Here is a 22118-nt window from a genome sequence, read left to right as displayed (position 1 = left end):
TATTTAACACGGGAAGGAAGGAGGATGAGTTAGCACATGTTCTGAAGCTGGGGGCAGAGCAGGGCCCTGTCAGATAAGAACATACCCCCAATGTCTTCAGCAGGGCTTCTGGGAGCTCCTGCAAACTGTGATAAATTTTGAAACTTACCCATTTTGGCCAAAAAATCCTCCTCTTGTAGTGATATACAGGTGGCACTGGATTAAGAATGATTCATCTTTTTTTAAAAAAAAAAACAAACCCCAACCAACCAACCCTTAAACAACATCATATCTTAAGTGACGTGAGAATAATAGGGACAGGTCATGGTGTTCAGACCTCTGAGTTATTAACCTGTTGCCATGTTTAGCAGTGTTATTGTTTTTTTCTGAGTATCTGGGCTGCTGAAGAGAAATTTCACTGAAAATCAGTAAATCATCTTGGCTGTCTGTAAATCTTCTTTTAAAATCTATTTAGAAGTACATTACAGATAGACGGACCTTACAATGAAGCATTTTATGAGAAGCTGCTCGATCTCTCCACTGAAGATGACGGGACAGTGGCGTTTGCGTTAACAAAGGTACTTTTCCTGCACACATTATGTAGTCTGTCAGTCTGAACAAACACCCGTCTAACGGGAATGGATGGATAGTGTGTTAGCATCACCAGCTTGTCAGTTCTTAATCGTGCCAGAGTGTGTCTTGATAGCAGAAGCAGTTAAAAACCAGACATGTTGAGCACCAGTTCTGGAGAGAAGAAGAAAGCTGGTTATTTCCTTTCTAGGTAGAGGAAGCGTTTGCATGAACTGGTGCTGCTTTGGCCCTCAAGAAAAGTATCTGTAGGAAATGAACATGATTCTTATACAGGGTGCTGTAAAACCACTTGCTCCTGTGAACCATCTGTTAGAGAGAGAATTTCCAGCTCTTACAATACCAATGTGTACTGGGTACACTAACACCTTTTATAAGAACCAGTGTGCTTTACTGAGGCAAATACAATAGAAGATCAATGCTGGCTTTGTGTTGTATAGGTGCAGCAGTACCGAATAGCAATGACTGCTAAAGACTGCTCCATCATGATCGCCCTTTCACCCTGTCTACAAGATGAATGGTAAGAGAGACCCCCTGTGAGTCACTCCTGCTCAGTTAGAAACTGGAGATGCGTTTGCACAGTTCAGTCAATTCAAGTAACTTAAAAAGTAGACTCTTTTTTCTGGGGAGAGGTTGTGGGGGGTGGGGGTGGTTCCAAATATTTGGCTGTGAGCATATTAATAAGGTAGAATTCTGATTTAAAACAAATGTCTGTTTCAGAAGGGTTTTAAGTTGATAAAAAGGCTTAAGGTTTTATATTTACTCCTGGCTTAAAGTTTGAATTGACTGCTCATAGTATATGTATGTGGTTTTAACTAGGTACAATTTTTCTGCCTTGGTGTCCTCATAGGAGAGATTTCTCAGGATGAGTTGCCTTTAGCTACCTAATTAGAATAAAATCAAGGCAATAATCAAGAAGTGGCATCTTTCACTGTAAGGCAGGAGGCTTTGCCACAATATTACCCATTTTGACTGGTGTCAGCAGTAAGTCTGCTCTTATGTGGGGGAGTTGGCTTTGCCAAAGCCTTGTTATTTTTAGAGACTATTGTTTTCTGCGTTTGCCCTGCAGTTCTTAAATGAAGTGTTCATGAGGACAATGACTTGTGCAATGGTTGACTGGTGCAGTAAGTCCTCAATCCTTCGTGTCTTCCATGCTTGGACATTAGTTCTGATACTAAATGCAGATTACTTTGAACTGAAGTAGGAGTTGCAGGGATTCTTTCTGCTTCTGCTAGTTCCTAAGGCTGTTGCTTTGTACACATACCACCTACAAACAGATTAGACTTGCTAAGTACAAAGCCAGAGTAATTGAGAGTAATGCTTTGACTTAAGCTGGGCGGAAGCCTAAAGGAAAACAACTGGAAGAGGTGCCAGCAAGTTCACTTTAAGACTGGTTAAGCTGGAGCTATAGTTTCCTAAACGCTACATTAGCTGAGGTTTATGTTCTTGGGCTCCCCTGAAAGTTCTGAGATAAACATTAGAGTCACTTTTGCAAGGGGATGGGGGATACCCAAATGAAAAACGTCAGCTCCAGTGACTCAGATACGCACCACGGTTTTGTTTTCCAGCTCTGAGCAGAGACCTGTGGTACTAACGTCCAAATCAAGATTCACCTTTTCTGTTTCTGTCCTGGACCTTGATCTCAAACCCTATGAAAGCATTCCTCATCAGTATAAACTCGATGGCAAGATCGTCAACTACTATTTGAAGAATGTACAGGCCAAAGATGACCCAGTTATGTCCAGTCTCTTCAAGGAGAACGAAGACTGCACATTAGTTCTCCATAAAGTGTAACTGTTTCCTTAAGGTTATTTTTATTCGAACACCTTAGAAAGTAAAAGATTAATGGAATACAATTATGGTGATTTTTTTTTTTTATTGTGTTCAGTGCATTTTTCAGCTGTGAATGTTTTTGCTTTAAGAAATGATTTCTAATTGGTCTGCCTTTTCAAAGACATGGAATAGCACTAAACACGCATCTGCTCTATAACCTTAATGAATGTATTTATTATGACTGAACAGATAATGTGCCATACCTTGGAACTAGAGGACAGATTAAATTAATACTAAAAGCTTATTTCCTTAGAATTGAAAGAGCACAGAATTAAGGTTTCCTGAAGTACTGCACTAACAGGGAAAGCCTAATGACTAACAAGAGAATTGCCTTGGAGCTTGGGCTTTGAGTCTCACTCAAACCTCCTGGGAAGAGGGAATGCTCTGACAAAACCTCCTGTAAAACTTTAGCATTCAGTCCACTGAAAATACAACTGAAGTGGCTACTCAGGTGAGTTCCACTGATCTACGGAACTACTGTTGTTACTGCAGAACGCTTTCAAGTACTAATGCATGAGATTAAGAACACCAGACTGCCTCCAGAAATTTTGTGATCACCCTGTATCTACCTAAAGCTTCTGAAACTAAGTGAAAAGGATTAAATTCAAGGTAAAGATCTTTGAGTTTTATGTGATAGCTGGGCTAAACTTGTCTGACATACTGGTCTTTTATTTTCTATACATTATATGCTGCTATTGAAGGTGAAACCACAGCTTGCTCTTACCTGATTTAAATTGAGCTATAAGAATAATATATTCTGAGTTTTACAGCTGATTTTGGGTATTTCTAATTGTGTCAAACATTGGCATTGTTTTACTGGTATCCCCCATACTGTGCAGCATGAGCAGCTGCTTTCAGGCTTATTCTTTTTAAGTGACACAGAAAAAAGGTGACAGTATTTGATTTTCTGAAGCTGCAGGGGGTCACTTTCTGATGATGAGTACTGGAGCTAAGCTTGCATCACTACATCAGCAATTTAATGATGCCTTTACTTTGTAAACATTGGCCTGTGCAGCTGAAGTCTTGTGAGATGTTGCAGTAAAAGCCATCCTCACGGAAGATCCTGAGCTGGAGACTGAGGATGTATTAAAAACTAAAGGGTATGATGATAAAAATCTAGAGCCACTTTCCCATACACTTGGGGATTACACACCCCAAGATGTGCAGAGAGACGCTAGTCAAGCTACAAGTGAGCTGCTGTTACCTAGACACAGAGTCTGCTTACTGGTCATATTTTTCAAAATAATGTAGGTTAACATTTTAAAAAATTGATTTATTGTAATGGTTGAATTGTTCCATTTTACATGAAATTCAGATAACAAAACCAGAAAACCCTGCTTATTGGCACAACTCAAGGAAGAACGGTGAAATACAGAGTAACTGCTCATGCAGCGCTAGAGCTTTGCCCTGGGCAGTGACCTGTGTCAGTGTCTCTTGTACTCCATGTGCAGGTGCCAGCGTGCCTTCCTGGGGCAGGGCCCTGGGCTGCTCTCACCACTACAGCAGTGCAATAAGCTGGTAGTTGACAGTGGTAATAATAAGCCCTTCTTTCCAGAGAAAACCCGGGGGAAAGAGCTATTTTTAAATCTAGAAATCCTCCAACTATTAGACAAGGGGAGGAAGGAAGGACTGTGCACAGCTGGCACATGTCCAGGTTTTTATGCTGTAACTTTACACACATTTCGTATCCAAATAGAAGTGCATGTGCTGAGCAAACAGTTTCGTTTTCATGCAAGAAGGAGCTAAAGATGAAATAAACTAAAGGTTACACAAAACTGGCTAAAGCAGTAACATGGCAGTGGATAAAGTAGCAATGAATTTTGCCTGTCTGCTGGATTCCAAACTTGAAATTAGTCTCCCTTACATCTAACAAGTTATTTTATTCTAGAGTTGCTGTTCATCAAAACTTGGATCTCTGGCATTGCTCAGCTATAGATCCTGACAGAAACCTGTCAGATTTTCCTGACCTACCAGAACAGGAGGAGACTATATCAGTGATCAAACGGTGGATTATTAAAATTATGGTTCTATAAATATACTGTTGCTTTAGTTCTCGATTCCTCCACCTACTTCACCATTGCTATAAAAGACTTTATCATAACTTAAAAACAGAGCAGGCAGTTGTACTGCTTGCATAGTTAGAGCAGCTATGGACTTGAAAAGGAAGTCTCTTCATATTACTTGAGAGCCCAGCTTGTGGGTTTGGCCCCTTGATTCCAGGAACAACAACTGTCACTCCCTGCCCCAGAAGTCTGTGAGTTCCAATTGGATTGGATTGGTTTAGGATAAGGCCGTTTGTGCAGAGCAGGAACTCTCCTGGAAAATGGTGAGAGTTCACCAATGAGCTAATGGTACATCTCATGGAAGTGAAGGAAGAGTACAAGACATCTCTCTAATCTGATTTGTTTCTTCAGGGATGAATGTATGAAATGTGATGCTTTCGTAACGTGTTACCTATTAGAATTGCCCCCTAGAAGTAGGAAATCAAAACAAAATACTGCAGTGAGCAGTAGTCAACTCGTCCATCTCTCTTTACAGGAGTGTCATGCTCCTTTCTTGTTTAGTCTATTGCTGTCCCTACTCAACACTTACATTGTGGAAAAAAGTTACTTCATACCCTTACTTTTTTTTTTTTTTTTTTTAGCATAGTATGTCTTTGAAACCTTCAAATTGCATCCACCCTAATTTAATGAGAAGCTATTTAACTCTTTGTTCTAGGAGTCTCTTACTGTTCTCTTGTCATTTTAAAAATCACTGTACTTCTACAGAGCTGTGAAATGAAATGGATTTTTACGGACTTGATTTTGACAGTGCATGATCTTTTAACATTTTCCAGGTATCTAGAAAATGTTAAGAAGATAAACCACTCTGGTACATTAAATGATTCAGAAAGATAAATTTATAATGAAATCACTCTGTACATGTAACTATTTTATTTGGCATTTTTGTATTTAAATGGCTGTATTTATTTTCATGTCATGACAATTTATATATAACGTGCCATAATTGTACAGATAGCATGTTTTATGAGTATGGTTTCTAAATGGAAAATAACTTAATGTTTATATTCAATAAAATTATAGACTGTGTAACACAATATCTTAATTAAAACTACTTTTGAAATTGCTACCTGTTGTAAGTCAGGCTGGTATTCATTTTTCCAAGGCAAGGGCTTTGATCAGGTTCTCGATGGCTGTCTCGATCCCAAACAGAAGCAGCATGCTTCGGAAGCGGGCGGGTGCATTTTCAACAGTTGCCATCTTCTGCTGCAAAACTGCAAGAAAAAGGTAACAAGGCAGGTTATTTCCAAGCAGTTGCACTATTGCAGATTTGGATAAAGCAGGTTACCTGCTGGCGAGAAGAGGAAGACATACTGGTTTTGTAAGCCCTTTTAAACTGTAGAGGAGGTGAAGCTTAGCTGCTTGCTAAATAGGGATTTGTTTGCCTGGCGGGGCTCTGCAAGATGGATTTCCATTTTATCTAAAGAGATATTGGGGAAAAAAGGGGACAAGTGTTCTACTGGAAAGCTCAGAAAGGGTCTCTGGAGTGAATGATGTTACCTTGCTCCGGTACTTTAGTCAGCAGGTCCAGAACAGGTGTAGTTCTCCCTTCTTCATCTATGTGTATCTTCCAAACAATCATTAATTCAAACCTGTGTCACGTGTACGAGAAAGTTAGTGAAGTAGTAACCAGGCACCTGTCTTCAAGGTTTCTTCAAAGCAGAAAATACAGTATTCAGGAGATTCACGCTCATTGTGCTCTTAAACATAATTCACCTCAAATAATTCAACTCCCCCAGCTCTGTATTTGAGAACCAGAACACTTATATTTGAAGCAAGTGAAACCATAATCTATTGACAAGGAAAGGTTCCAGCTACAGTCATATTTTCAGCCTCAAGGATTTTTTTCTTCTTGTTCTTGTCTTTGTCTTTCACGAATGGTAAAGTTTCTGTGGTGCAGTGGTGTAAAAAGACAGGAAAGAAAATGAGAGCGAGCATCCCCCTGCCCCAGCCCTTCCACAATACCTGCACCCTGCGGTCAGGTGCTGTGCCAGATACAGGATGGAAACAGAGGTGTTTGCATGAACAGTGATCTAAGTTTGGAATAAAGTCCACCCTGATAGTGTTCAGGCTTTTTTAGAATAACACGTAGGGATAAATAGATCCAAGACCTAGATTCCTGGAGTTGTTTGCTTTTGTTAAAAACAACCAACCAAAACCCAACCATCATTACTCCTTCAAGAGTACTGGTGGTGTTTTTTGCAAGGCTAATTATTATTTCCAGCTTTCGCAGTGGGACAAGATGCCTGCTCCATCCTAAATGAACAATTAGGCAGTTGGTTTCTGCAGGGGAAGAGCTTTCCTAGTCAGGTACACAGGGATCACTAGAACAACATTCATAGTAGTTCTGCTGCCTTGTAACATCCCATCTGCCCTACTGCATTTTGGATTCCCCTCCAATCCCTGCTCTGAGGAGTATTTCCTTCTTGAAAGGAACTTTCCTAATCTGAACCTGATCTACGTGATAGGAAGTTCTCACAAGAAGGAAGTTCCCTTTCTCAGCGCTGTCTGACCAATCATGACTGTCAAAGTTGCCTTTAAATATGATGTGTCAGCCTTTTAACTTCATTGTTAGAACTCCTTTGAGAATTTGTGTACAGCTTGTCCTGGGATTTTGCAAACAAATTAATATGCAAGTGTATTTTCACCAACCCACTGAAATGTTTTTTAAATGCTTGTATTTCATGGTTGTGGGCGAGAGGGAATGTGCAATGGCACTTGGCACCTGTCGACATGAAGAGAAATTGTAAAATAAAGCAGCTCTTTTCTCACTGTGATGGTCTAACAACACTTCATGTCAGCAACCTGGAGTGACAGCATTGAGGTTTAACTGGCAGATTAGGCTCAACTGAGACTGCTCTATCTATTCTGGTTTATTTGCTTGTTCCACAGATAAGTATGAGAGAGGGAGCTGTGCTTTATTTCCAGTTGTTTCCATATAAACTAATGCAAGTTACAGTGAAGATGTAATAGGAGAAGGGAATGGTCTGATCCCTTCCCAAAATAGTTCCTTTTCTTGGCCCTCACAGAATTCCTGACAGTGATAGTTACGTTGTCTTACATGCAGCTTCAGGGATTTTTTCCCCCTCTGTTTAAAAACCCAAACCTGCCAGAGCATGTCTAGCAGGGAGCCCAAACAGATCCAGCATGTGTGGTAGAGTCATAATAATAACAAATGGCAGTGAGATGATCCCCTCCTTCAACTGATTTCCTTCTAAAACAATGGAAAAATACAGCTAGGGTTGCTTTCAGTAACATGGCAACTGATGTTCTTTCCATCCTTTAATGACAAGCAGACTAAGGACCTGCTTTGCTCCAGTGATTTGGGATGGTGGCACCTCCTACCAGAGAAGAAAGTCTGAGCTGTAACTGACCAGCTGCCACCCTGGCCGTCGCCTGCGAGAAGGGAGGGATGAGCTTCGCTCAGGCCCAGGGGTGGAAAATTCTGCCTTATCTCATGGAGGACGGCTGCCAGTGGCCCACCCTGTCACAGTAAGAGGGATGTTGGCCTCAGCATCTGTTCTGCCAGTTGCTCTGGTTGTGTAATGCAGAAAGAAAACTAAGATGGAGCAAATCCATCTGGACCTGACATTTTCTGATGCATTAGAGGGAGGATGCATCCCACATTCCTAAACTTTGAATTTAGACTCACTGTAGCATGAGCTTTCAAAACCAAGATAGTAATAGATTTTTTTTCCTTAAAATGCAAATTAAAAGCCTGCTAGAGCCCTTTATTTTTTTCCACCTAGCTTTTTAAAAGAGTGGGCACACACCGTAGCAATACAATTGATTCACTCATCCAACAAAGGCCACATGCATGTGGCCTGCACATATATTTTGGGGTTTTTGTTTTTTCTCCTACTGTTTTTAATGTGTGGTTATAGCCCTAAAATGTAACACACACCAGCTAATCTCTGTGCTTAGAGGTGTTATAAAGCAATGAGTGACTTAATGTTCAAGCAGACTGATTATCTATAGATTGTCAGTATGCATTTCACAATCCTTTATCTGCATAAATCAAGAAATGTATTTGGTGGCTTACCCAGAAAATTTGGGGTTCCTTAGAATTATATAATCTCCCAGCAGTCCTTCCGGAAGGGTCACAACCTCAGGATATCTGTTCTGTGAACAAACAGGTTCAAAAGGGTATAAATTAGGTCAGAAAAATCAGAGTAGATAAGATGGTTTCTAGCGTGGCCTTTCCAGTTGCAATGCATTTTAATATGCTGCCACTTTGAGCTTGCATTTTTAATAATTAAGAGTAACAATACTAATAGTTTATAATTCTGATGTGCTTTCTAAGTTCTGATAATTTGTTTTTTTTAGAATCATTCATGTGATATCAAGAGATACGTAAATTTGGCCACCTCAGAGGAAAAAAAACAGTATCATGCACCTGTACAAACAGGCCTTAGAAGTCCTTATGCAAGACTAAGACACCTTGAAAGAATATTTTTAAACTAAGTTCTGTTAATTTGATTTAATAACACATTATAATACATCACAGTTTCACAAAAAACCCTCAAGCCCCCTTACTAGTACACTCTGTTTTGCTACTCCTTTTGAGAAAGTGGATCACCCAGTTCCATACAGTGCAATCACATACCAAAATAACCACTATTATCAAAACATAATGTGAGAAAGGAAAATAATAAAACATATAAAACTACCGACTAGTATTAAACTTTCATGTTACTGGGAATTAGAGCTATTTGCAAGTACTACAGCGTGAAAGGACTGATCATTGTTCCATGACTTTGTTAGTGCAGCTAATAATTTACAATCTTCAATGCATCTTGAATTAGCTAAGACACAGAACTTGTGCTATAACTATTTTAAAAACATGTAAAGGAAAAGCAGAATAGTAGCTATGTATGGATTCTTTAGAAGCTACACAGTGTGTAAGGTGACAGGTTACTCTGAGTCTGAGGAGATGTGTGTACATCAAACACAATTACTGCGTCCTGCAGGGATGTGCTCTTGCAAAAGAAAACAGAACGCAGACACAGGCTGTTACCGTGAAGACTTTAACACTTGTACTTGTCTGATGTATTGGATACAAAACCACGTTCCAAAAATTGCAGTTTATAAAGTGTGAAAAGTCTGTCAGCCCAGATGATTCCACAGCGCTCGCAGGGCGAGTGGTCTGTCGTACGGAAAAGGAGCAGGAGAGCTGCTCTTTGAAAAGCGCCGGAGAAAATGAGTTTGGTTTGACAGGATTCTGCCTCATCTGGCAGACTGAAATTGCTACCAGATGTGACCTTGCTCTGGTTTAGGAATTTATGACAAACTGAAGGGGGTTTGTGCACAACGCCAAATGACATAAAACACATGGAATTCGCCAGTTTTAATTTCTACAAAGTCTCTAGTACTGTATTTACCATGGGGATAAAGGCCACGATCTATCCTGGGAACAAAGACACGTACGGGGCCACAAAGGGCACAGCAGTCACAGCACTGAAACGTGGCTGATCTAAGGGCCCTCACCCAGCAGAACGGGGCTCTCTTTCCAGCTTTACTCCCTGTGGAATTATGCTCCTCTAATGACAAAATATAACAAGTTTTTCAGGCTTTCCTTCTCAGTAACCCGTGTCTTTGATATTCACGACGTGCCTTGCTTTGTCGGGCATCCCAGGTCTCAGAGAACCCAGCGACCTCTTTAGCTCCAGGTTGCAAATACTAGAAATTTAGGATTAGCTTATGTCTGGTGAACTCTTAAGTTCCTCGTTTACAAGAGATCCCAAGTGTATCATAGCTAAACATGAGTCATGTTTTATCTGCATCTGCCCATACTGAGACCTTTGGGAATCACAAGAGAAAATAGATCAGAGGGACTAGATAAGAGTTCCAATTTTCAAACCACTGTAAAATGCACCCATGACTCGTTTGGGAGTTCCTGTGCAGCTGCCATCGTCAACACATTCACCCCCCGCTAGTCGGTAATATTTTATGTTGTACACAAACCAGAGGTATCTCAAGGACGTCTCCAAGTGTGTAATTTTGTGTTGTCTAAAAGCTTCCTCGTACCTGGGAGAGACTGCACCGGCGAGTTCCGCGCACAGCAAGTGGTGATTCTGTGCCTTAAATAAATGCCAGGGTTTTGGCAAATCCATCTGAATGCTGTGAGAATCTGATCTTGTGTGAAATTCACAGGGTTTGGGATAAAATCCAGCTTCTTAGCAGGAAAGATCATATCTTAGCAATCCACAAACCACACAAAAAGCCAAAACACAAATATCTGCGTCTCTCTGCAGGCGTATTATGCCCTAAAACTGGTGTCACAACGTAAGGACGTATGGCCCGTCTCACCCAAGAGTGACTCCTTAGAACGACAGTGTGGCAGAAGCAGGAAGCAAAACCACCGCAGCCAGGATTAAGTGAACGATGTCAAACACTGACAGTTTAGGGAATAAACCCCAGGAAATGCAATCACACCACTTACCTTTCATATTCTACATTTAAAACGTATAAAGCCTGTGTCCCACAGGAAAAACGTGGGGATCTGGCACGTAAAGGAAGAACCAGGCACACGCTGCGCACAAACTGCAATGGTCCTGACAGCTACAATTCCAAATACACTCTGGGTACCAAATTATCACCTCATACTCTCTGCTGTGCAACTTTGCTAAGTTTTCCTCAGGGAAAAGCCGAGCAATAACCAGGGCAAGAGAATGTCCCCATCCCCTGAAAGGTCTCCGGGGAGAGTCAGTAGCTCCTGTGGGATCTTGTGAAGTGGACACGGGGCAAGTGAAAGATAGCACATCAAGCAGCATGACACCAGATGGGAAAGATCAGCTACAACTGCATTAAGCAAAAACTGACTTTAATAAAGAAATATCTTTCCTCAGATGACTTCTAAATGTCAGTTTGTGATCAAAACCAAAAGCCCATGCTATTATTACTTCTGGACGGAAATTGTTTTTCCAGCTCCTTCAGGAGTCCAAGCAGAGAATCTTGTGGGAACTTTTGTCTAAAACAGAAATATTCCCAAATCACAAAGGGACAACCGTCCCAGGCAGATGGGTCTCCCATGACAGATTTTACACGCACACACACCGAGTCATCTAAGTGAATATACTCAGAGTATCTATTTGTGAACAAAATATATTCTTCTTCAGCTGTTTAAAACTGCATTGCCATTTTCTGAAGAATAAAACTCTTCTAATGAAAATGTTTCAGGTTATTCAGCTTAAGAGCCATGACTAAGAACGCAAACCAAAATTGGCAAGGCAGAAGCTATACTAAAAGCAGATAAATCTGCTTCTAACCCACTTAGGGAAGAAAATACATTACTCTGCTCTTTGATGGAACAATAGGTCACACTTGCTGCTGATTTTGAGCTTGCCATCCTGTAAGAAGGACTGTGGATAGAGTGCAAAGCAAGTCATGCTGCTGTGAGTGCCTCCACAGGTGTAAGCTACTTCTAAATTGATCAAAGATGGTCCATTCAGGCTCTGATTCAGGGTGATTTATACCTATGTTTTGCTCAGCTAAGGCCACAGAATCATCCACTGAAGTAATACACATGGTGGTAGCATTAAATAACCTTGAATAGCCTTAAGTAATGACGTCAATGCAACTTCAGGAATTCAAATACAAATTATTTGCAAAAATTATGAAAAATCTAGATACTGTAGAATACCAATAACAAAATTATTATATTCCAGAAGCATTAAACCATCAAACCCACTGCCACCAGTCTGTTACCCACTGCGAAAATGGAGGTCAATCCCTGTAAGTAGCCATCAGGTGGGAAGCCATCCCAATGTACTGCCGCGCGCCACTGACAAGTCTGAATTCAGAGTCACTGTGTGTGTTCTGCAACAGCCTCATTCTCTGGTCTTAGCAGCAATCTGATTTTTAAGTTACAGCAGTCTAACTCACATAACAACAAAAGGAATAATTTTATTGTTACCATGACCAAGTCCTACAGATACTTAAAACCAGCAATCACCAAGCTACACAATGAAAGTTAAGTGCATTTATGGAAAATAGTTTATATTTCTACTTCTACTAACTACAATTCCATTTATGAACAATTTATCTGTTCTTATGCACATTGCTAACTTCACCAAAAACACTTATCCTCAAGTCACAACATATGTTAATCTATAAACTGAGAGCTGCATATACCTTTGCAATCGGTTATCTTCCTAGAAATGTAACTTAAGTTGCTTTGGTGAGTTTCATTTTTAGATATTGGACAATATATTTGTTAATATATTTCAAGTAACTGAAATATTTTATCCTGTAAAACAGCTGTCACCAACATGAAAATATATCAAGGATTTATACTTTCTCATATTTCTAAGGCTTGGTGGCACACCCTAAGTCAATGAAAGATTTCTCCAAGGAATTTAACTTTTCTGGTACCAACATGCACCTCAGACTTCAACAGATAAGACCAAACAGTCTGCCAAAACAATGGAGCCGAGAAATGAGTAAAACTGTATCTAAAAAGAAGTTTCTTTTTCTTCCTTCCATCCTCTCCACTGCTTGACTGGGCAAGAGCAGCACTGTAGAAATTGATGTACACTCCAAATCTGAATACAAGGATGAAAGAAAAACCTGTAATATAGCAGATGAAGATGCATCAGATAGCCACGGTTTTGAGAAGGTTTTGTCTCAAGCTTGCATTTTTTTTTTTTTTGAGACTTCTTTTGAACTGAAAATCAACAGGAAAAGTCTAGAGCCTTTAGAATACACAAGGAGAAGAGGAATCCATTGCCTGCTGATGCCACAACTTTGTCCATGCTTAAGCTGATGCTCTTTATGTGGATGTTTTTGCTGTACAGTAGCAGTGTTTGTGAATTTTTAATAGAATACTGTAAACACTACCAGTGTCATTAAATATTTCAAAGCCTGAAAGGGCCAAAATTTGTCTATGGAAAGCACCGTATCACAACATTCATTAAAAGATTTCCAGTCTGATGAACTGGAATTACTGAGTCAGACAAATGCTCCACAAAGGGAAAATTCCTACAGAAAGACATTTTGGTTTTAATGTGCTACATGTTAGATTAGGTTTCACCTCAAGTTTCATTTAAAGGAGCTTCTAAAAAGGTATATAAAGAAAGAAACATGGTAATTACAGTTTAAATGTATGAGCATAATCAGCAATTCTATACTATGTCTCCTTAGGAGCTTGTTTAGGATCCACCAAATGGAAAGCATTAGACATACAGGAGGGATACAGATGTTTAGTTTTTCACAAAGAAACCCAGTGTTAGGATTGCTGCACTTAAATAATTCCAGTGTTATAAGGACAATGTCAACTGTGGGCAGACCAAGCACCCTCTGCTACTTTACATCTGGCCAAATAAACACACACCAGACTATTGCATAACTACCCACGAACAACATAAATTGTTAACTTATGGGTAAATTGACCAGCTTTGTCTGTCAAGATTTGTTCTTGTACACATAGAACTGAGGCAAATGTAAAGTGGCTGAATTTCCCCTTCTTTTTCAAAACTGTCAGTTGCACAGGTAAAATACAGACTCATAAAATATCAAAAAAATGATGACTATAGAACAGAATGTAACTTACTTCGAGAGAACTACTGAGAATTTACTTTCATGGGATGCACCTCAGAATCTAACCGAGTATGTTTACCTTACAGGCTGACATGTTTAAATCTTTGTTTTTCATCAGCTTAATACTGGAAACAAAGGCCATTTGGAGCTACTGGGGTATTTGTAAGGCTTAAACATTTACATTGTGAAGGAAAAACCACTTTATCCCATGCCAAGTATTTTTTGGATGAAAAAGAAAGTAGTCTTTACATGCCACTTCATATTCTCTTTGGTATCTTTCTATGGAAACAAATTCTGTATTATCTAAAATCTGTATTTGGCACATACAGCATTGATTACATTACACTGAACATTTACACATGGGCTTTTGCTTTACAGCGTGTAAGGAGCCAACGGGACAAGAATCAGAATCACAGAATCAAAGATGCAGTGAACAGTGAATCCTCAATCCGCTGTTTTTCCCTTGTCCAGCCATTTACTGTGTGTATGTACAGGTATGATTCACAGTTTGAAACTATTTTTGTAAGTTTGTTTTTTAGGGTTTTTTTTAGTGTTTTGGTTTTTTGTTTTTTTTTTAAATTAATTCCACACAGCAATAGAGGAACATTTAGAAAGCAATTTATCCAGAGTTACACCATTGTCTACTGATATTTGGAGCAATGCTGTGGCTATTCCCTAACTAAGAGCAATGCAGAACTGGGATCTCACTAAAAATCAGTATTTTTTAAATTTTAGTTTCTAGAACAAGGAAGTTTATCAGCATCCCAGTTATGGTAGTATCTCCTAATAGCATACTTCAGGAATCAGTCTCCCACTCCTTGCTTGATATACATCATATGAGTTTGTGATAGATCCTCGCAGAATCATAGAATAATTTAGGTTGGAAAAGACCTTTAAGATAATCGAGACCAATCGTTAACCTAATGCTGCCAAGTCCACCACTAAACCACGTCCCTAAGTGCCACAAAATTAGAATAAGAAAATACAATACAAAATTGCTGAGGCAGCATTCTACAGATAACTTGAATACTTAGGTCCAAGAAAAAACTCTCATTCTAACTTCCCTCTGTGGTAAAACATATGGAACACTTTAAGAAACACTTAACACAAAATATTCTGTATTTCTTAAATGGTAGCTAGCACTGCACAGAACGCACTCAATCAGCTCCACCTTCTGCACTCTAGCATAATTTTACAGCAATTTCACAGGATGCAAAACTCCATTTATTGCTTTTTCTAATGCAGAGATCTATTAATACTTAAAATGTTAAAGATATTTTAAAAACTACTAATGCTGTACAAATTCTATTCACTTCTATACTTGGCTTAAAAGACAAAATATGACTGAGTCCGGTATCTGTGGGATTAACACCACAGATGTTTTGGGGAAGGCTGTGTGTGTGCCATGAAGTTTCTCATTTTGTTCGATTAAATGAACTGAAACCAAGAAAAGATAATGCACTTGTCAACTAAATTACATGGCACAAAAACACTGTATTTGCAAAGTGGATTTATGAAACTTCACCACTCGTAATTATGTCTCAGAATAAACACATCTTCCATCTTCCCATCTAAGTAAACATTTTACTCCAGTAAAACAGTCCTGGTGATCTGTTATGCAAATGACACAAAACTACAAGTGTGATTAGACCCAAAGAAGTAGTTTACAAAAAGAAGTGCCCAATGAAAATTAGCTTTGTCTACGTGGCAGTCATCTTACATCTTACACGCCTGCTCAGCTCCCTTCTTTTAAAACTAAAACCACAAGTGACATTACCAAGAGGGATGTTTTCATTTTTAGTAGAGGAAAGTAGAGGGAAGGAGAATTTGGGGGGCAGACTTGAGGAATAATAGCATGAATGTCACCCTGAACAGGGGAAATCTTTGCAGAAAGCATTTACCAAAATCTCCTCACAAGCTCAGGATATGCCTGCTTTCCTCCAGCAGTGTACGTACAGCTGGTTACGTGGATGAAAATTGCTCTGCAGCCCCCTGTGTTTTTTCATAGACCAGATCTGTAACTCCAGAACTATAGATTGCTTAGGGAAGATTCAATCTTACAACCGTCCCTTAAAGTTAAGTCAATGCTCTACACTAGTACCTGAAACCAACTGGGAGGAAGCCTTACTCACCTCCAGCCCAAAGCCCACGTAGCATTAGTCACTTGCCAATGAAGCTCCTTTGCTTTGTTCTCTTTTTCTTTTTATCCTTAGTTGATTACAGCTTCTCCTTTTTGGCCCCTACCCTTATTTCCATTGCAATTCATTTTCCTTCTTTCACATTTCCATAACATTATTTTTCATGCTTGATTCAACCACGATTCTAACAGTACATGATTCACTTGGTCACTATTCACTATGTCACTACTAATTTATCCTCCTAGTTCTATGTTTACAGCATTACCTAGGCCTGAGTACATCCACTCTTGTGTCTCTTACAAAGCGTTTCCGTTCAATATCACTTTGTCATATGGTAACCATATGTTTATCTGCAACTTAATTACAGCAGACTGGCAATAAATTAAATACATACTAGAGATTTATTTTTAAAATGTGAGGAAAAATAGAAATAAATGAAAATGAAACCCCAGAAAGAACAGGAAGGGGTACATAATAAACACTTAGTGAACACAGAAGTTGCAGATGTTTTTTCTTTTCTTACTGGGGAAGAGACAAGTCTTCTCTCCATTATTTCACTTTAAAATTGTTGAGGCAAAAGATTTCCACTAGTTTATGAAAAATTATACTCCTGACCAATGATGTGTCCACATTTACAAACCAGTGTATCTAACAAAGCACCAAGGTACTTTATTCCATGTTTGTTTCTATAGTAAATAGGCATATTGGAAATTAGAATACACTTCTCCAGAACAGCTGAAAAAATTTGCAGGTCTGCTCACTCTGCCTTTCCCCTGGACACCTTGCACTACCCCTAGGTTCCAAAATGATCTTCACTTATTAACGCTGCTCTCTTGGACACAGGCATTGGCAAACCTGAAGATTACAGTGGGCCACGGGCAAGAGGCTGGAAAGGAATCCAGGAACCAAAGAATGCTCCTGCTGCTACCCCATCAGCTCAGTGCAGTCCTGTCAGATGTGTCATCTGGAGCTGACTGCCCGGATGTTCATGGCTCACAAAAGCCTGTCCTCCTCCTGGAAACAAGTCTACCAGAGTTATTGATCAGTATGGGAATATACACAGCTCAAGCCTGCCATCTGCTACTCAGGGACAGCATATTCCTGTAGCAGATGTTATTGACTATCCATTTAATCTGATAAATCATATCCTCTGAATTATTTCTGCCTTTCTCTTTGCCTTTTTAAGTTTGAATAACTCAATTTTTCTAGATTAAAATTTTAGGGCTCGTTATTTTATTTAATTTTTAAAATCCACTGTCTTAATACTAAGATGGCTGTACATCATCCTCTGCATAGTTATCTGCATAGTTCCACGTCCCGGACTTACTAATTGATTCATTTTTTTGTGGGAGAGCATTAACACTGCACCTGGGCATTTCTTTTGGTGGAAACCCACAATAAACCAGTAGAGCTCAGTGGTTCTGTTCTTCCTCCACAAATTTACTGACATACTAGTTTTCATTCTATTGTATTTTGAAATGCCCACCCTATCTCTGCAGTTAATTAAACACTTCTTCATGACAAACTTAATATAAGGCACCGTGTGGAAATCAGCAGGTATGTTTAATTTAGCAAAGGAGATACTAAGCAGTCAAGGACGGTACAGAGACAAAAAATATGAAAGAAAAAAAGCCATCTTACAGAACAGCATGAAGAACTAAAAGTTTGTGAATAAATAGTCATAAGCCAATTTTTCAATAATCTGAAGGAAGCAGACCGGAGGAAACGCATTTTTAGGACAGAAATTAAGCTAAGTTTGTATTTTCTTCCATTACAACAGAAACAAGTTATTTTATAGATCTTTAAATATTTTTCCGTATAGAAGATGCTGCAAGATTCTCTCTAAGCTCTTTTGATGGCTTAAGAAAAGGGTCCAGGGCTGCATAAAGCAATGTGGATTTGAAATACCACAGAAAAGTTGATTACCAAGTGTGACCCAACTTGCTTTTGTACAGTTTACATTATCAAGCTTGTCCAGACAGCAGATTTTAAACATAATACAAATAAAAGCATCTGAATTTAGTTAATGACTTGGCTCTGATGCTGCGTTAGTTGTCTTCCAAGTACCCTGATTCATTTAAAAAGAAATAAAAAATCATAGGACACAATGAAGAACATCTAGTTCATCTAAATAAGCTCTATGTTAGGTATTAGGCTTTTTTAAAAGCGTGATAAAAAAGTACTACAGATTCTGCAGAGAGAAAGTCAAAGCAAAAAGGATGGCACACTGTAGAGGACAGAATAAAATAATTTAATAAAATTCAGTTATTATTACTTACTTATTAACACTAATTGCCAATTAATAGATCGGGTATAGGAAAGGTATTTGGAGTCTTGTTCAAATAAAGCTTCAAGAACTGCCTTTCTGAAAGAGTCTGAAGAGTTACTCGCTTCTATGTGGGCAAACATTTACCTTGCCTAGTAAAGATATTTCCATAGATCCACCTGGAACATCTAAAATATCAGTTTTCATTTCTCACAAAGAGATATTAACTGTTTAAGAGGTCAGTCTCTTGTCACTCAGAGCAAACTGTCCAACAGCAAAGAGGGTTTGGGTCAATGAGTAGCTGTCAAATCTGCTTGTACTATCACCTTCAGATCTGAAGAAAGCAGTAGCTGTACTGTCATCTCCACTGGACAAAGGTGCAACCTCTGTTTGCACAAAAACAAACAAAAAAATGTCTTGAATAAAGATATTTTCCTTTTTTAGTTCCACTCAGATTTGATATCAGTGGATGAATGACAAAGTGCACAGTGTAATTCCCTACTGCATGTAGTACAATAATATTTGTTTATCTAGCTACCATAAGGACCAGATATTTCCTTAACCACATGCAGATACGTACGTAAAATGCATTCTCATATAAATCAGTGCTTATTTTCACAAATATAATTGTGGTTGTTTATTATTCTTATTCTTATTCTTATTCTTATTCTTATTCTTATTCTTATTCTTATTCTTATTCTTATTCTTATTCTTATTCTTATTCCTGAGCATCAGAAAAAGGTTTAACATCTCCATTAGGTGAAAAGTGAAGCTTTCTATAAAACCATGCTGTACATAGGTTAAAATCTTTTTCACCTGGTAGCTTTCATTTGTCTGATTATTAACAATTATCAGTTATTAATAATTATCAGTTATAATAAATACCAGTTATAATAAATAAATTACCAGTTGCCTCAAATATTCTGTTTATATGAAAATAAATATTAACATGAAATGCTAATATAATGCTAATAGCCTGTTGCTATTAACAAGAAAAGGAGCCAGTTCAGTTGAAAAGACCCTGAAGGCTTTAAATCCACTGAATTCCTTTGAAGTCAGACCCAAATATAGTTCTTTAAATCTGGCTGTCAAAAGCAGGACATTTCAGTTGAGCAAACATATTCATAGTATAAACAAGGGTGACACAGGAAATATTCCTGAGAAGACCCAAGCATCTACAAGAAGAGTTTTATAGTACACAGCAACATTTAACAATTTATAATTATTGTATATGTGAGAGTATAAAGTTGTCAATCCACTCATAAATAACAGGCTCATAAAAATGGTCAACCATCCTCAAACTTTGATCTACTAAATTACTTCAATGAGAAAACAGTAAAAACCCAAATAACAAATAGAAGAAAAAATAATAGCGAAAAACTGTAACACTATTCACTCTGCAACTTTGTACTGTACCTTAGACTAAATTTCTCTGAACAAGGATGATTTTGACTCAAACATTTGTATACTGCCAAGTAGAAAAGAATTTAGGGCAGTGATGAGGATTCTTTAGTGCATCCACGAGGAGAAATCACAGGCAGCTGCCAGGCAAAAACATATTCTTATGCTCCACCTTATTTGGTTTTTAAATGCCAAAGTTGCAGTCACCACGGACGAACTGTGATGTGTATGTGTAAATATTTGTTTTATTGCTAGGTACTGCTACAATACAGACAAGTAACAGCAACACTAATACCAGCTGCCAGTGTAATTCATTCACTTTCAGTGCAACCCTGAGGCATTTTTTTATTTGAATTTAAATGCCTGGCATCACAGAAACATTTCAAACAACTGGTGGCAGCAATACATTTTGTTCTTGTAGAAGTCCAATTGAAAGAAAATTAGCTAATAGTACAGCTTAACTTTCTCTTTTCTTCTTCTTCAGTTTTTCAAACAATCAGTTTAATTCTCTTGTGTTCTAAGGCTCTAAGGAAGTAGAGTAACCCAGACATTCACGCATATAAACCTAGTGCACGTTTAGAGTTTTCCTTTCCCCAGATGTATACTAACAAGAAGATGAGTCCTAACTCCACAACATAAAGCTGTAGAACAATGCACATGTGCAGTGTGGATACTGCAGCACCAGCCAGAATGTGCTTTTCCATGGTTGGATTTGAGGAAGCACAAGAAGCCTTCAAGCCCTCTTGTCCCTATCTGCACTCATCCCAAATTCCTCCGCAAACTCTCCCCGCAGCTACCGATTGTTTTCCACAGACCAATGGCAAAATGCCACTGCTTGGCCTGAGCTCCTGGCGACTCCAGACGGAACGATCACGGATCTAGATTGTGGAATGACTTCAGGACTGTTGGAATTCAGCGTGCTCTGCAGAGGGACCCAGTTAGTAATAGATGGCATATAGCAACGCACTGCTTTGATTCAAAATGGCATGCTCAGCAATTCCCCAACCATTTGGGTTATTAGGAAAGTCAGTTTAGGAAGGTACAACTGCTGTCAGGGGTATTTCTCTTTTGTCTACAACTAATATTAGCAGCTGAGTGAAAGGGGCACACCCTTCAGGCTTTGACTTGATGGCCTGCTAAATTGCATAAGCATACAACTGATTATTAATTCTATTAATAAATGCCATAGACTAACTAGGTAGTCAAAATTTCAAGTTTCCACACAAAGTAAGAGAAATCTTTAAAAACATTATATTTTATCATACTATTTCAATACAGGCAGTAGTGCAGACATTTCTGGCATTCTAATTCAAGCAGCAATTAATGAATCTATAATTATTTGAAGTATATTAACCAGATAAAAAATATAACGTCATATGAGAAGCACCAAGAATCCAATGTTTAATATTATTGCATGTACATGGAATTGAAGAAAAAGAGGGAGAGAAGCAGTAATAATGAAGAGGGGAGGAAAAAAAGGAGAAGGGATAAAAAAAAAAAAGAAGAGTTAAAAAAGGAGAAGGGATAAAAAAGGAAAAGAGGGGAAAAGGAGCTAGAGGGGTACCAGTGAGCAAAGAGTAAGATCAAAAAGTTTGGAAGTAACGGACAGATGAGTAAAAATAGTTCAAGAAAAAGGAAATTAAAGCAACAAACAAAAGGAAGATTTTGCACTCCCTGAATATAAACATGTAGTTATCCTCAGCTCATATAAAAAGAGGATGTAACACTCAGACAAGCTGCATTTCCAAAGCCCAGCCGAGTCTCATAGCAGGAACTCTGAGGTATACACAGATAATCTGATTGTTGGGTAGCAAATATGTGAGAAGAAAGACAAGCACTATAACGTTATTTAAAAAGCAGTTCTGGATCACTTCAATATTCATTTTTTCCCTTGTAGAAAGACCTCTGGATGACTCTTCCAAAACACACTGTGAACTAACATTTGAGGCCTCCAGCATATTCTTCATCTTTGGCTTTTTCTATTTTTTTCCCCTCTCTGTGTTGGAATCAGCTCTTGTATTAGCATTTAGTTGCAGCTGACCCTGCCAGTACAAAAGTAGCACTGTCTAGACTATGTACATATTTATTCCTCTTAAAAATAATTCAAGTGATAGCTCTACAGCTCTTGTAACTCCAAAATCACACTCCTCATTTCTAACATATCCTGTTGCCTTATGAATTCAGAATTAATCTCTCTTTAACAATTCAATCCTTATTAACTTGTAGGATTTTCCTGCTAATTTCTATGAGACAAAGAGGTCGTGACATTCAATTACCAAGGCACTTGCTGGAAATGTACCTTATAACTCTCTGAAA

At 38.6% G+C, this 22118-nt stretch overlaps 1 protein-coding gene across 1 annotated transcript in view; it reads left to right on the top strand.

Annotated features, from left to right (window-relative positions):
* IPPK (inositol-pentakisphosphate 2-kinase) overlaps positions 1–2722 on the top strand; it is a 16131-nt gene extending 13409 nt beyond the window's left edge. The window contains exons 11-13 of the mRNA XM_029086587.1: positions 455–557; positions 1008–1087; positions 2136–2722. Of these exons, the coding sequence (XP_028942420.1) occupies positions 455–557; positions 1008–1087; positions 2136–2361 (409 nt within the window). The 3' untranslated portion in view covers positions 2362–2722. The remainder of the gene's footprint in view (positions 1–454; positions 558–1007; positions 1088–2135) is intronic.
* The last annotated feature ends 19396 nt before the right edge of the window (positions 2723–22118 follow it).

This window comes from Antrostomus carolinensis, unplaced genomic scaffold (assembly GCF_000700745.2).
Source record: "Antrostomus carolinensis isolate BGI_N321 unplaced genomic scaffold, ASM70074v2 scaffold7878, whole genome shotgun sequence".
In the NCBI taxonomy this organism is placed as follows: Eukaryota; Metazoa; Chordata; class Aves; order Caprimulgiformes; family Caprimulgidae; genus Antrostomus; species Antrostomus carolinensis.
This window is presented reverse-complemented; position numbering and strand designations above follow the sequence as displayed.